The sequence below is a fragment of the Triticum aestivum genome, chromosome 1B, assembly GCF_018294505.1.
Source record: "Triticum aestivum cultivar Chinese Spring chromosome 1B, IWGSC CS RefSeq v2.1, whole genome shotgun sequence".
NCBI classification, from domain to species: domain Eukaryota; kingdom Viridiplantae; phylum Streptophyta; class Magnoliopsida; order Poales; family Poaceae; genus Triticum; species Triticum aestivum.
In genome coordinates, this window is record NC_057795.1 from 190,320,568 (window position 1) to 190,334,210 (window position 13,643).

General features: G+C 44.9%; 1 protein-coding gene across 1 annotated transcript; it reads left to right on the top strand.

Moving 5' to 3' along the window:
- The first annotated feature begins 685 nt into the window (after positions 1 to 685).
- Positions 686 to 8,887, top strand: LOC123115076 (heat shock 70 kDa protein 15). The gene is made up of 10 exons (XM_044536351.1): positions 686 to 787; positions 1,158 to 2,391; positions 3,590 to 3,799; positions 3,930 to 4,025; positions 4,117 to 4,338; positions 5,068 to 5,262; positions 5,336 to 5,482; positions 5,557 to 5,706; positions 8,081 to 8,211; positions 8,296 to 8,887. The coding sequence occupies exons 2-10, from the start codon at positions 1,222 to 1,224 to the stop codon at positions 8,501 to 8,503; spliced, it is 2,529 nt and encodes an 842-aa protein (XP_044392286.1). The 5' UTR covers positions 686 to 787; positions 1,158 to 1,221; the 3' UTR covers positions 8,504 to 8,887.
- Positions 8,888 to 13,643: the final 4,756 nt, after the last annotated feature.

The following is a 13,643-nucleotide window of genomic DNA, read 5'->3' on the forward strand; positions in this document are numbered from 1 at the left end:
CAAACTGCATCGTGTACAAGTTCTCCTCCAATGGGCTTGATCTTGACTTCCTTCACCAGGTCCCATGCCACCCTCATGGTTCTATAGAACCAGAATTGGCTATAGATTTTTTCAGTATGAACCCTAGCAATGATCATCCAACGAGTCGCCTCCTCTGGCAGCTCCTCATCTTCCATCATCACATCTTCAAGTTCATCTTCTTTCAGACCTAATTCCTCCATCATCGCCTCTAGGTCAGAGACGGGCGCCCCCGTTCCCGATCCTGAAGCGGAATCATCCATCGTACTCTTGCCCGAGAAAACCAGTTCGCGAGCGGAAAACCCTAGCAATCCTCCGGCCCTCACCGCAAACCGGCAAGGGGAGAGGAGGGGAGGGGAGTCCGGCTCTCTACGGTGGCGGGGAGCAAGAGATCGCCGCCGCCTCCGAGAGGAAAGAAAACCCTAACGAGAGGGGATCGATGGAGCTCGTAGGTGGTTTTTTTTTTAGGTGAAGGAAGAAACTGACTCGTTCCCCGCAGTTTCGAGCATTTTGCAGGCGGCCCATGAAACCGACAGCCCAGATACGAGGCTAGGTGCACAGACCGACCTGGCGAACCCAGGGTTTTCCCACCTTCTAGAGGATTCGCTACGACCACCAGGCGCCGTATATACACCACCACCCGACCTCCTCTCGTCCGTCTCCTCCTCGCCAAGGAAAAAGAGCTGCTGCAGAAGCCTCAGCTGCGGCGGCTACCAGAAGCAAAGCTCCAGAAGCTTCTCTGGCCTCGGCAACGGCCTCCACGCCGCGGGTACGACCCAGTCCCATACCCCCCTCCCGCTTGGTTCGACCATGGCGGATGCGTCGATATCGATCTCCCCGTGCTCGGATCCGCTTTGGCTTTTCACCATTAGATCATGTTTCTAGATTAGGCGTTTAATTCCCTTGTTACTTTGTTGAGGATTATGCTGCGGTTTGTAGAGTTTTGCTACTGCTTTAGGGCCGCAGGGATGGGTTTGCCAAGGTTTTGGATCTGGGGTTTGTGGTCGATTTGGGTTGAATTCGACCACTTTTTGGGCTCTGGGTTATGGATTCGGGAGGTTTTGCTGTATATACGTTGAGATTTATGCATTTCCACTGCTTTTCAGGGTTCCTTAACTCCTGGATCTCGTTCTGTGCAGGTGTAGTTCGCGATCTAGATCTCAGAACCAGTAGTGACCGAAAGATAAAAAGGACAGGTCGGAGATGAGTGTGGTGGGGTTTGATCTTGGCAATGAGAGCTGCATTGTGGGGGTGGCGCGGCAGCGCGGAATCGACGTGGTCCTCAATGAAGAGTCCAAGCGGGAGACCCCAGCTATTGTCTGCTTTGGCGACAAGCAGCGTTTCATCGGCACTGCAGGCGCCGCCAACTCCACCATGAACCCCAAGAACTCCATCTCCCAGATCAAGCGCTTACTGGGACGCAAGTTTGCTGATCCTGAGCTGCAGGATGATATTAAGGCCTTCCCATTCCGTGTCTCGGAGGGCCCTGATGGGTTCCCGCTCGTTCACGTACGGTATCTGGGGGAGGAACGCTCATTCACCCCCACACAGCTGCTTGCCATGGTGCTGTCCAATTTGAAGGCCATTGCTGAGGGTAACCTCAACTCAGCTGTTATTGACTGCTGCATTGGTATCCCGGTCTATTTTACTGACCTGCAGCGGAGGGCTGTTATTGACGCTGCAACAATTGCTGGCCTCCGGCCATTGCGCTTGTTCCATGAGACTACTGCGACAGCATTGGCATATGGGATCTACAAGACTGATCTCCCTGAGAATGATCAGCTGAATGTGGCATTTGTTGATGTTGGGAATGCCAGCATGCAGGTCAGCATTGTTGGGTACAAGAAGGGGCAGCTCAAGATGCTATCACATGCATATGACCGTTCTCTTGGCGGAAGGGACTTTGATGAAGCCCTTTTTAAGCACTTTGCAGCAAAATTTAAAGAGGAGTATAAGATTGATGTCTACCAGAATGCCCGTGCCTGCATTAGGTTGCGTGTGGCATGTGAGAAGCTCAAGAAGATGCTGAGCGCCAATCCAGAGGCGCCAATGAACATTGAGTGCTTGATGGATGAGAAGGATGTACGTGGATTCATTAAGAGGGATGAGTTTGAACAGATCAGCGCACCAGTACTAGAACGTGTGAAGGGGCCGCTGGAAAAGGCATTGTCAGAAGCTGGCTTGACGACGGAAAGTCTGCACTTTGTTGAGGTTGTTGGATCAGGCTCTCGTGTTCCTGCAGTAATGAAGATAATTACTGAATTCTTTGGAAAAGAACCAAGGAGAACTATGAATGCAAGTGAATGTGTTGCCCGGGGATGTGCTCTCCAGTGTGCTATTCTTAGCCCCACGTTCAAAGTGCGGGAGTTTCAGGTATTCGCTTGCTTGCATATGTTTGCTGCTTTCCTTCGGTGGTCTCAGTTTTCTCCACAATGTTTCATCTTAAATGTGTTGAAATTTTGCATCCTCCCCTATATGCATGAGAAGTATAATATAAATAGATGTCATTAGAAGTATAGAACAGCTGTTGGACATGAGCTTTCTGTGATATAAGGTAGCTTGACCATTTTATGCCTATAATTGTTACAGACTTCATTTCGTCTTTCTATGCATTCATTGCGCTAACATCGTTTTGTCCATTTGTTGCATTTTATCTGAAATTTTCAGTACCTCCGCCCCTTCCCGACTTTAAGTAGGCCTTAGTAATGTGGGAAAGATGATATTTCCTTTTAGAAAAAGTAAACACTAACTTTCCTATAATGATGGAATGTGTGTGAGATCTAACATACATGGGGTTGCTGGTGTACTTGATAATTATGTTGGTGGAGAAGCCTAGTTGCGTGTTCATTTGAATTGTAAATTTAAGCCAACGATTAAGCTCTTACAATTGCACGACAACTTTGTGTGCCCTCTTGCTATGCAGTTTGAACTAATTTTTGCTGAGCTCATAATTTGTGAGGACAGTGGCAGCACTCTGTTTTCCAACCGCACGTGGCCCTGTTTCCCCTTCCCTTTTCTAGGCCATGTAGGCGTGCAGCACTTTCCTTCTCCTGCTGCACTTGCCTAGTGTGCTTCTGTTTTTCTTTTTCTTTTAATTTGATTTGTGCCATGTATGTTTCCAACATTCAAAGGAAACCGAAAAAAAATGACTGCATGCTGCAACTAGAAGGTTAGGTGGGAAAGGCAAAAGTTCCTAGGGGACCACCCAATCCACAGTTGACTCATGCTTGCTACGGTGGCCTTGTCGGAATGTAGCGTCAGTTACAGGATCCCCATAATCTGTTTGATCTTGTGGATCTGCTTTTCATAAGAGCTCATTATGTTCTCAAGAAATATAGTTCCTCACATTTGCTGAGATTTTACATTACTGGTGCTTTCAGTTGATTTTGATTATCAAGTGTCATATATGCTGCATGAAATATCTGTGATTTTAATCTCTTGTGTATTGTGTAAGTTGCAATTTATGCTGATGTTAGATTTATTTCTGAGTGACTGTTTAAGAGAACATGTGGTTCTGCTCTTTTTACCCCTTTACCCCCTAGTTTTGACATTGGCTTTAAACCTTATGCAGGTTAATGAAGGGTTTCCTTTTTCAGTTGCTTTATCATGGAAGCCAGATGCTCAGAACAATGAATCCCAACAAACTGTTGTATTCCCCAAGGGGAATCCAATGCCTAGCATCAAGGCTCTGACCTTCTATAGGTCCAGTACATTTGCAGTAGATGTTTTGAATGTTGACACAGATGATTTGCAGATAACACACAAAATTAGCACTTACACGGTGGGTATTGTTATTTTTTTGCCCCAATCTTATGCAATGCAACTGCAATGAATTGGGCCTTATATAAGCTGTGGTTCTAGCAAGTTCTAATGGTGCCTGATTTGATTTTGCTCTACCTAACTACATGCAGATTGGCCCTTTCCAATCCAGTAAAGGTGAGAAGGCTAAACTGAAAGTGAAAGTTCGCCTCAACATCCATGGGATAGTCTCTCTTGAATCAGCAACGGTAATTTGCAATACCGTGTTCAGTTTTCATTTTTCTGAGATATCATGTAATATCGTTCTGATATTGTGTGCTTTGCTTCGTCGCTATGCAGATGCTGGAAGAGGAGGAAGTGGAAGTTCCGGTTTCATCTACGAGTGAGGTGCCAAAGGATGCTACTAGAATGGAGACAGATGATGCACCACAGGACCCTGCTTCTAGTGCTGGTGACCATATGCAGGAACCTAAAGGAGCTGCTGATCATGCTGAGGGTGCTGCTGAAAACGGGGCACAAGATTCTGAGGAAAAAACTGTTCCAATGGATACTGACACGAAGGTACTGTTTTATTCTCTGTATTGTAGTCCCTCTGGTCCTTTTTACTCTGCGTATTAGATTTGTGCTAAGTCAAACTTTGTAAAATTTGACCGAATTTATATTAAAAAATATCAACATATATAATATTAAATATATATACTATGAAACTACATATCATAATAAACCTAATAATATTGATTTGGCATTGTGAATGTTGATACTTTTTTGTATAAGTTTGGTCAGAGTAGTGATACTTTGACTTTAGACAAAACTTATGTGCGGACTAAAAGGACCGGAGGGTGTATAGGATTAGTATGCCTGGTCTTTTGCTTGCGGCATGTTTTGAAGAGCTATTTTTCTTTGCAGCTTCAAATCTGTGTTTACCCAGATTTGAATGTACCTATCTCAGTTTATTTGGCTCAGTTAGTACTTTGTCAGATAATTGCACAATATTTCTGTAATGAGCTTGGTAGTGATCATCCTTATGGTGCTTATTGAGTATTTCACTATGTGTATCAAAAGAAGTTTCTCCATCATTTTTTTGGTAAAGCACTTGATTTTCCCCATGAAAAAGCTTGTAACCATCCTTATGGTGGTAATAAAGCAGTTCTGTTATGTTTTTGCAGTTATGGACTAAAATTTTTAGTTTCGTTTATTCATGTTAATATTTTGGCAAAGCAATTATCTATATGAAATAATTTTTCTTGGGCAAGACGATTATCTATATGAAATAATTTGTGTACCTTTTAGGTTGAGCCATCAAAAAAGAAAGTTAAGAAAACAAATGTTCCAGTTGCTGAATTGGTGTATGGGGCGATGGGCACTGTTGAGCTAGAGAAAGCTGTTGAGAAAGAATATGAAATGGCTCTTCAGGACAGAGTGATGGAAGAAACTAAGGACAAGAAAAATTCAGTTGAGGCTTATGTTTATGACATGCGTAACAAGGTATGTTGAATTGCATGCTCTGATGATTGTTAATGACTGAGTAGTACCTGATGTCAGCTTCTCTTGTATTCAGATTCATGAGAAGTACAATGATTTTGTCATGTCGGAGGATATAGAAGGGTTGATGGCTAAACTTCAGGAGGTTGAGGATTGGCTGTATGAAGATGGTGAGGATGAGACCAAGGGAGTCTATGTTGCAAAACTAGAAGAACTGAAAAAGGTATGCTTTCTCCGGTGCATTATATGGTTTACAGTTTGGTTTTGTTCTCATTCTTTAACTTTGCTCCTCTGCAGCTTGGTGGTCCTATCGAAATGCGCTACAAAGAGTGGACAGAAAGAGGTCCAGCTCTTGAGCAATTGGTGTACTGCATCCGCAGTTTTAGAGAGGCTGCATTGTCTGGTGACCAAAAGTTTGATCACATAGACGAATCAGAGAAACAAAAGGTATGCGCTAACATGAAGTCGATGACTGGTTGTTGTTAGAAATGCTCACCACTCTTTGCTTTATCTGCTATAAATGCAAAGTCCTCCCATTCTAGCGGTCAGTTATTTTTATTGTTTGGACTAGACAAATCTCCACTTGCAATCTGAAGTGCAGCTCTTAACCGATAAAAATGCATATTTGTCAGTAGGTGTAAAAAGGCGAAGAAAGTAGTCCGTTACAAAATATAACATAACTTTGACCAGCAATATATAACAAAGTGTATGGACTAGGCATATATGAATGACATCGTTGCAGTGCCTTGCAAAATACTTTTGTGCCATGTTATGTATTTGTACTATTTTATATACTTAAGTGAAAAACGCAGTCAAAGTTGTGCACTGAAGACCATGAAAAGTCTGCCTCTATTATGCATTTTATGCATGGCACGTCAGTGTATAACTGAGTTATGGTTGCTTGGAGTAGAAGAATAGTTATGTTCATTAAGAAGGATAACCTTCTTTGCTTTTGTTGGGCGTGTCTACTTTAATGATATATTGTCAAATATATGGTTTCGGTGGGGTTCGGCTCCTCTGCAGTACAGCTATTACTGCACAGGTACTGTAGCAATCACAATCTGCCATTCAATTTAAACCGATGGTTCTCAACAACAGAACTCGTTGTGCCAACATCGGCCGAGCACTCGACTAAGTTTTTCCCAAATCAAACATAGCGATCGGTTTTGCTCCGTCGTCGCCGAATCCGGTCAACATGCACTGCTTCGTCTGATGCCCTTCACCGGCTGCTGCAACGAATGGATGGGACGCAGCTGCTGCGAGAGCAGACAGCAGACTGGAGATGCGGCTGCTGCACGGCTGCACCCTTTCTCACTGCGAGCAGCAGTTCCACGAAGAGCTCCATGAGCAGAAGGATGACGGCGAGCTCGACAAGCCCGACAACAATGACAAGCTGGAGGCTCCTCCCGATGAACTCGACGAGGAATACGGCCACGGCCATGCCCAACCACATCAAGGTAGTGGACTAGGCGCACTTGCACGTAGTACACCGGCTGCGCCGTGTATGGTGGTGGCGGGGCCGCCGGTCATGGGGCGGCCTCTCTGACGTATGAGGGAACAGGGGCGCCCAACACGGGAGCCAGCGCATCGTCGTCGTCGTCGTGCGCCATCTCCTTGTCAGACCTGAGCTGGGCTCGTCGGAGTTTGTGTCGAAGCGGAAGAGGTAATCCATGACCTCCGAGACGATCGATGAGACCTCAGGTAGGGGCCGTTGAGCCACTGGTCGGAGGAGGCGTCGCCGACAACAACAGAGAGTACACACCTCAATGCGTCAGCGGAGGATAGGTCTGGCATGGAGACGATCAGACAAAGAGATAGAGGCGCAGGCGGGGCGGCTTAATGATGGCGAGGCTCTGGGCGCGCTCGAGCTCTTGGCCTCTTGCATGAGGTTGTCGACGTGTCATCCGAATAGACGAAGATGAGCAGGTTGAGGGCGTGGTGCGGGAGCTGATACACGAGCATCGAGTTAGGCTCGCCAGGGACGAAGAGAACAAGGGGGTGAGCTTGACGAGCACTGGGAAGAGGACGACGTGGGGACGATGACGGTCTTGTAGCCCAGAAGCGTCGAATTAAAATGGATGGCAGATTGGCTTCCTACAGTACCTGTGCAGTAATATCTATACTGCAGAGGAGCCGAACCCGTTTCGGTGTGGTTGCAAATATGAATGTTAGATAACTCCTATTGGCGTTGAAAACTTGAAATTTGTTTTAATACAAACTGATGCAAACTATATTGTTTTTATTTAAAATGCTAGTTTGTCGATCAAATGTAGTAATACATGACATTGGGGTGAAGAACAGAATTTGTAGAGATGACATTGGGTTCTTTGCCTTGAAAAAACAACCTACTTTTGGGTACTACTCCCTCCGTTCCTAAATATAAGTCTTTGTAGAGATTTCACTATGGACTACATACGAAGCAAAATGAATGAATCTAAACTCTAAAATGCATCTATATACATCCGTATGTGGTTCATAGTGGAATCTCTACAAAGACTTATATTTAGGAACGGAGGGAGTAGTTTTTTGTTGTTGAAAAAAGGCCTATTGGAGTAAGAAACACCCCCAGCGTGTAGTTGTGTGGCATTGCTCCACTCACATGTTCGAATATCGAGTTCACTCAGTAAGGTAGTTAGATTGAACATTTATCCTTGGTTAGAAAGAGTGGTTGCACGAGTATATGTCCACATTGTAATTGGCTTACACAAATCTGATGGCAAATCTACACCCAAGTGACGAATCAAAATGTTGGAATAGACTTACTATATACAAAGACTAGAGAAAGATGAGACGAGTTGCTAACCTGTATTGTTTCATACAGGTCGTTAATGAGTGCTCGGACGCAGAGACCTGGCTAACGGAGAAAAAGCAGCAGCAAGATGCTCTACCTAAGCATGCTAATCCCGTCCTCCTTGTTTCTGACATAAAGAAGAAGGCTGAAGCACTTGACAGGTAAGTTGGTGTTCTTCACTTGAGAAAATCCCCTTTGAAAGAGTTGTATGTATCTGACAATTGTCCCGCTACTTTGTCTTGTAGGTTCTGCAAACCCATCATGACCAAACCCAGGCCAGCGCCAAAGCCACAGACCCCGCCGCCAGCAGAAACCCCATCACCCGAGGCTCAGACACCAGAACAACAGTCAAATGGAGCCGATGAGTCTGCTGAGCCAGCTAGCGATGGTGCTCAGGATGAGCATGCGGTGGAGCAAATGGACACCGACAAGGACGATCCTTCCCAGGCTTAAGAGCTGTCGATCAGAGGAGATTTTATGCCCATGATCGATTGGGTTCTCTTGTGCTTTTTGCCTGCTAGGGCAATAGACTAGCAGGAATGGTTGTTTTCATACGTTGTGAGGATATGAGTAGAACATGGAGCGTTCTGCAGTGTTTCTAGACGTCTTTGTCCCTTCAATAGCGGTCTTTTCTTTGGCGACGTTTGGCAGATGCATGCAGGGTAAGGGCATTCGTCGAGGTCTTGGTGACCCATGGTCTCCAGTGTATTTTTTCAATGACGATGGTCCATAACGTTGTAACTTTTATCTACGGTGGCCCATAGCGATTCAGAAATTTTTGGTCACTACGGAAACAATATTTATGTCACTATTAAGAGCTTTCTTGAATTCCTGTAAGCTGATTTGTCTTATTGCTAATTGTGTGCTTCTGCTGACCATCCATCTTTGGAGCCTCCCCATCACGATTTGAGCATCTCCAACAGATGGTGCGGAAGTTTGTTGAAAGGGACTTGAGCATCTCTAGCAGACCCGCAAAATGCGGTTACAGTTAAAAGCAGATTTGTGAGTCAACGCGGGTAAAAACAGATTTGTGGGTCGACACGGGCTGTGGCTGAGCAGACCCTGTGTAGCCGATCTGTTGCAGAGCATATTCCCTCGATAAGTGAATTTACAGCGATTTTGAAAATTGATTTCAAATTCGAACAATAAAACATAGTTCGGGTGCAAATAAAAAGCATATTTTTTATGACAAACGCAAAAGGACTTCATGCAAAAGCAACGATCACGTCCATCATTATCTTGGTCGCGTTTCACTCCGCACCACCCCCATCAATGCCTTCGCCACCCCTGAATCCATCGCCGACACTTGTTCCAACTCCGACACCGAAAGCATCGCTGGACGCACTGAATGCATCAGCGGCACGGTTCCAAATCCCGATGAGAAAACATCGCCGGCACTGAAACACACACTGGCCGCCGCTAGCATCCTCCTCTTCAAGATGTCTCTCCTTGCCATATCATGCCATTATTTGGTGATGTCGTCCATGTCATCGCGGTTCAATGTCATGATCCTATTCTCTTCGACAAGAAGTTTGGACATGACTTTGTTCTCAGCGGCACGTGCTCTTCTCTCCTCAATGGCCGCCTTGCACAACCCCGCGTCCTTGAGCAATTGCCACTTCTCTTACTTCTCTCGTGCCTTCTTCTCGGCCAACTCTTTCTTTGTCTCCAATGTCTTCGCTAACATCAACTCATTTGATTGCACCACGACATCTATCTTGTCCCGCAAGCTTGATGCTTCGTGTTTCCTCTTGATCTTCTCTTTTGTCTTCTTGTCACCGGGCTTGTTCATGTTTCTTGGGCCATCATCATCTTCATCTTCATCCATGTTCATAAGTGAACCTCTCTTCGGTGGGGATTCTCTGTCAATCAGCTTCCACTTGTCACACCCTTTGAGCAAGTTTCAACAATGCTCTAGTTTAATTTTTTTTGCCTCCGGAAGCTTCCATGTCTTTGTATCTTTGTTGGGCAATTTTCTCCTACACAATTAAAACAATGTCAAATGATGCAATCACTTCAATGGTACAAATGATTTGCACAACATGGGACGTGAAAACGAACTCACATAGTCGGATTCCATGGTTCCACTTGGAGGTGCATTGCGAACTTGTTCCAAGCAAGCATCCCAACAACTACAAATCGGCTTGATCACGTCCCAACGACCTTGGAGTGACCGAAAGGTGCGTGGAGTCCTATTGGGATGATTCCCCATCAAGCGAAAGTATTGATCTTCGATTCTTTGCCAATACCTCTTGGTGGTTTGAAATGTACCGGTGCAAGCATCAAGAGACACCGCACTCCAAGCCTTGATCAAGATTTGGTCTTCCAACATCGTATAGTTCTTCGATCTCGAGCTTTTTTTTGCTTGTGCTTGCTCATACACCCCCTCATCTACCTCCTCCACTTCATCATCACCACCGTGATCATCCACGCCACCCTCCATTTCATTGTAATCGAAATCAGCGAATGAGGCTTGATCGATGTCGACGCTGTTGGTGTCCAACAAGTTGACGAACTCGGCAGCGACATTGTTCGAACCATCGCTACAATGAGTGACATCAAGTCATGAGCTACCACATTGTTCGAACCACTACCACAATGAGTGACATCCGGTCAGTTCATCGAACACCTTGTCTGCGGTGGAAGCAGTGCCGTTGAACGCCATCATCAGGGAACGTATTGCCCGGGCGGAGGGAGATGATGAAGGCGCCGACCTTTTTGTAGGAACCTTCTTGCGCTTCACGCCCGAAACCTTGCCCACCTTCTCCGGTGGCGGCCGGGCAGATTGTGCAGTGGCGGCGACGCCCAGCGCGCGTGCCTTCCTGGCGGGGCCAGCCGGATTTCCACCCTGCACGACCACGTTGCCCTGCCGCTTGCGGGTTGGCGCAGTGGTGTCTTGAGCGACGGTGGGGGCGACATGACCGGTGATACGTCTCCAATGTATATATAATTTATGAAGTAGTCATGCCATGTTTACAACAATTTCATATGGTTTTGGTATGATTTGATTAGAACTAAACTGGACTGACGCTGTTTTCAGCAGAACTACTGTGGTGCCGTTTTTTGTGCAGAAATAAAAGTTCTCAGAATGGGCTGAAAATTTATGATGAACTTTTATGGACCAAAAGAGACCCCCGAAGCATACGAAGGACCATAAGCTTCACAAGGAACCCACAAGCCTGGGGGGCGCGCCCCCAGGGCGTGTGGAGGCGGCTCGTGGGCCCCTCGGGCACCTCCTTGACATGAGACCGACGCAACAAATTCTTATACATGCCAAAACCCTCGAAAAGAACCCTAGACGAGAAGTTCCGCCGCTGCAAGCCTCTGTACCCCCGAAAAATCAATCTAAGCCCTCTCCGGCACCCTGCCGGAGGGGGGCATCATCACTGGAGGCCATGGAGGAGGAAGCCAGAGGGGGCCATCATCACCATGGAGGCCAAGGACCAGAGGGAGAACCTCTCCCCATCTAGGGGAGGCCATGGAGGAGGAAGCACAAGGGGGAGACTCTCTCCCCTCTCTCTCGGTGGCGCTGGAGTGCCGCTGGGGGAACCATCGCCGCGGTGATCGTCTTCATCAACATCACCATCTTCATCACCTTCCTCATCTCTTTTCGGCGGTCCACTCTCCCCACCCTGCTGTAATCCCCTACTTGAACATGGTGCTTTATGCCACATATTATGATCCAATGATGTGTTGCCATCCTATGATGTTTTGAGTAGATTTCTTTTGTCTTTTGGGTTGATTGATGATCCAGGTTGGTTTGAGTTGTATGTTTTATTTTGGTGTTGTCCTATGGTGCTCTCCGTGTCGCGCAAGCGTGAGAGATTCCCGCTGTAGGGTTTGCAATATGTTCATTATTCGCTTATAGTGGGTTGCTAGAGTGACAGAAGCTTAAACCCGAGTAAGGGGGTTGTTTGCGTATGGGAGTAAAGAGGACTTGATACTTTAATGCTATGGTTGGGTTTTACCTTAATGATCTCTAGTAGTTGTGGATGCTTAATAGAGTTTCAATCATAAGTGATATGATCCAAGTAGAGAAAGTATGTTAGCTTATGCCTCCCTCATATAAAATTGCAATAATGATTACCGATCATGTTAACAATTTCCTAGGACAGTTACGCACACCGATCCATCATTATCCCACACTCGCTATTTGTAATATATTGTAATATATTCTAACTTTATGATAACAACACCTATTTTTATATTTTAGTTCTCCGATTTCATGCAAAGCTATCCTCTTCATACCCACAGCATAGTTTTATTTCTCGTTTCTAGATGGAAGCAAACATTCGGTGTACGTAGTCGTATCAGTGGCAGATAGGACTTGAGAGAATATTGATCTTACCTTTAGCTCCTTGTAGGTTCGACACTCCATACTTATCACTTCCACCTTTGAAAATTGCTACGTTGATTTCTTGCACCTGGGGATTATCAAGCTATTTTCTGGCGCCGTTGCCGGGGAGCAATAGCGTGGGGTTGATATTCTCGTGTGTGCTTGTTTGCTTTCTCCACTAAGTAGATTTTGTTTTCCCTTTTGTTTTTGTTTTCTTTAGTTGTGGGTGAAACAAACAATTTTTTTAAAGAATGCAAAATACAAAAAAATTACTTGTCTCTTATGCCTAAAAACTTTTTCAAAAAGAGAAGTGATTGGAAGGTTATGCATTGGAGAAGTGAGGGTCGACCTTGAACACTTGTGTTCATGCTCATGGAAACAATGTAAAAGATTTCATGGAAGTTTCTCAAAAATAAGTATCCCCTTGTATATATCAATTGTATTATAAAAATAATGTGCCAAGATTTGGCTTTAGGATGATTTGATTGCTTGTTTTCTATGTGTGGTGCAAAAATAGAAACTTTGGCTGTAGTGCGCGAATTTACATCTTTTACAGGAACGTCAAAAGTTTCTGAAATTTTTACACAGTACTACTATGCAAATTATTTAGTTTTCCTATTTTCTTAGAATTTTTTGAGTACATAAGTACGGTAAATGTTCAGATTGCTATAGACTGTCCTGTTTTTGACAGATTCTATTTTCTATGTGTTGTTTGCTTATTTTGATGAATCTATGTGTTGTATCGGGGGGTATGAACCATGGTGAAGTTGGAATACAGTAGATATAATGCTAATATGAAATTGGAATGAGTTTACAACAATACCTAAAGAAGTGATTTGCCTTATTATACTAACATATCTCACAAGGGTTTTTGTTAATTTTTGTGTGGATGAAGTGTTCAAAGATCGAGGAGGTATCAATATAAGAAGAATACAGAGAGACAAGAGTTCAAGATTGGGGATGCTCAAGGCATCCCAAGTGAAGCTGTGTTCGAACTGGAGGAAAGCAAAGCAAAGGAATGGGAAAAAGTACAGGAAGTGAAATTAGGTGTATAGTGCAAACCACAGGTCTCGAAAGCAATGGAATAAAAAAATGGGGTGTGTTCAGACCACGGGAAACTTTCTAGCCGTCGCCTTGAATTTTGACCATTACACATACACTAGCCGTTGCATTCCCTTTGATATATATATATAGATACAGAAATCACAAGCTTGAGAACAACACACACATCACACAACCATTCACACCACAGAGCCA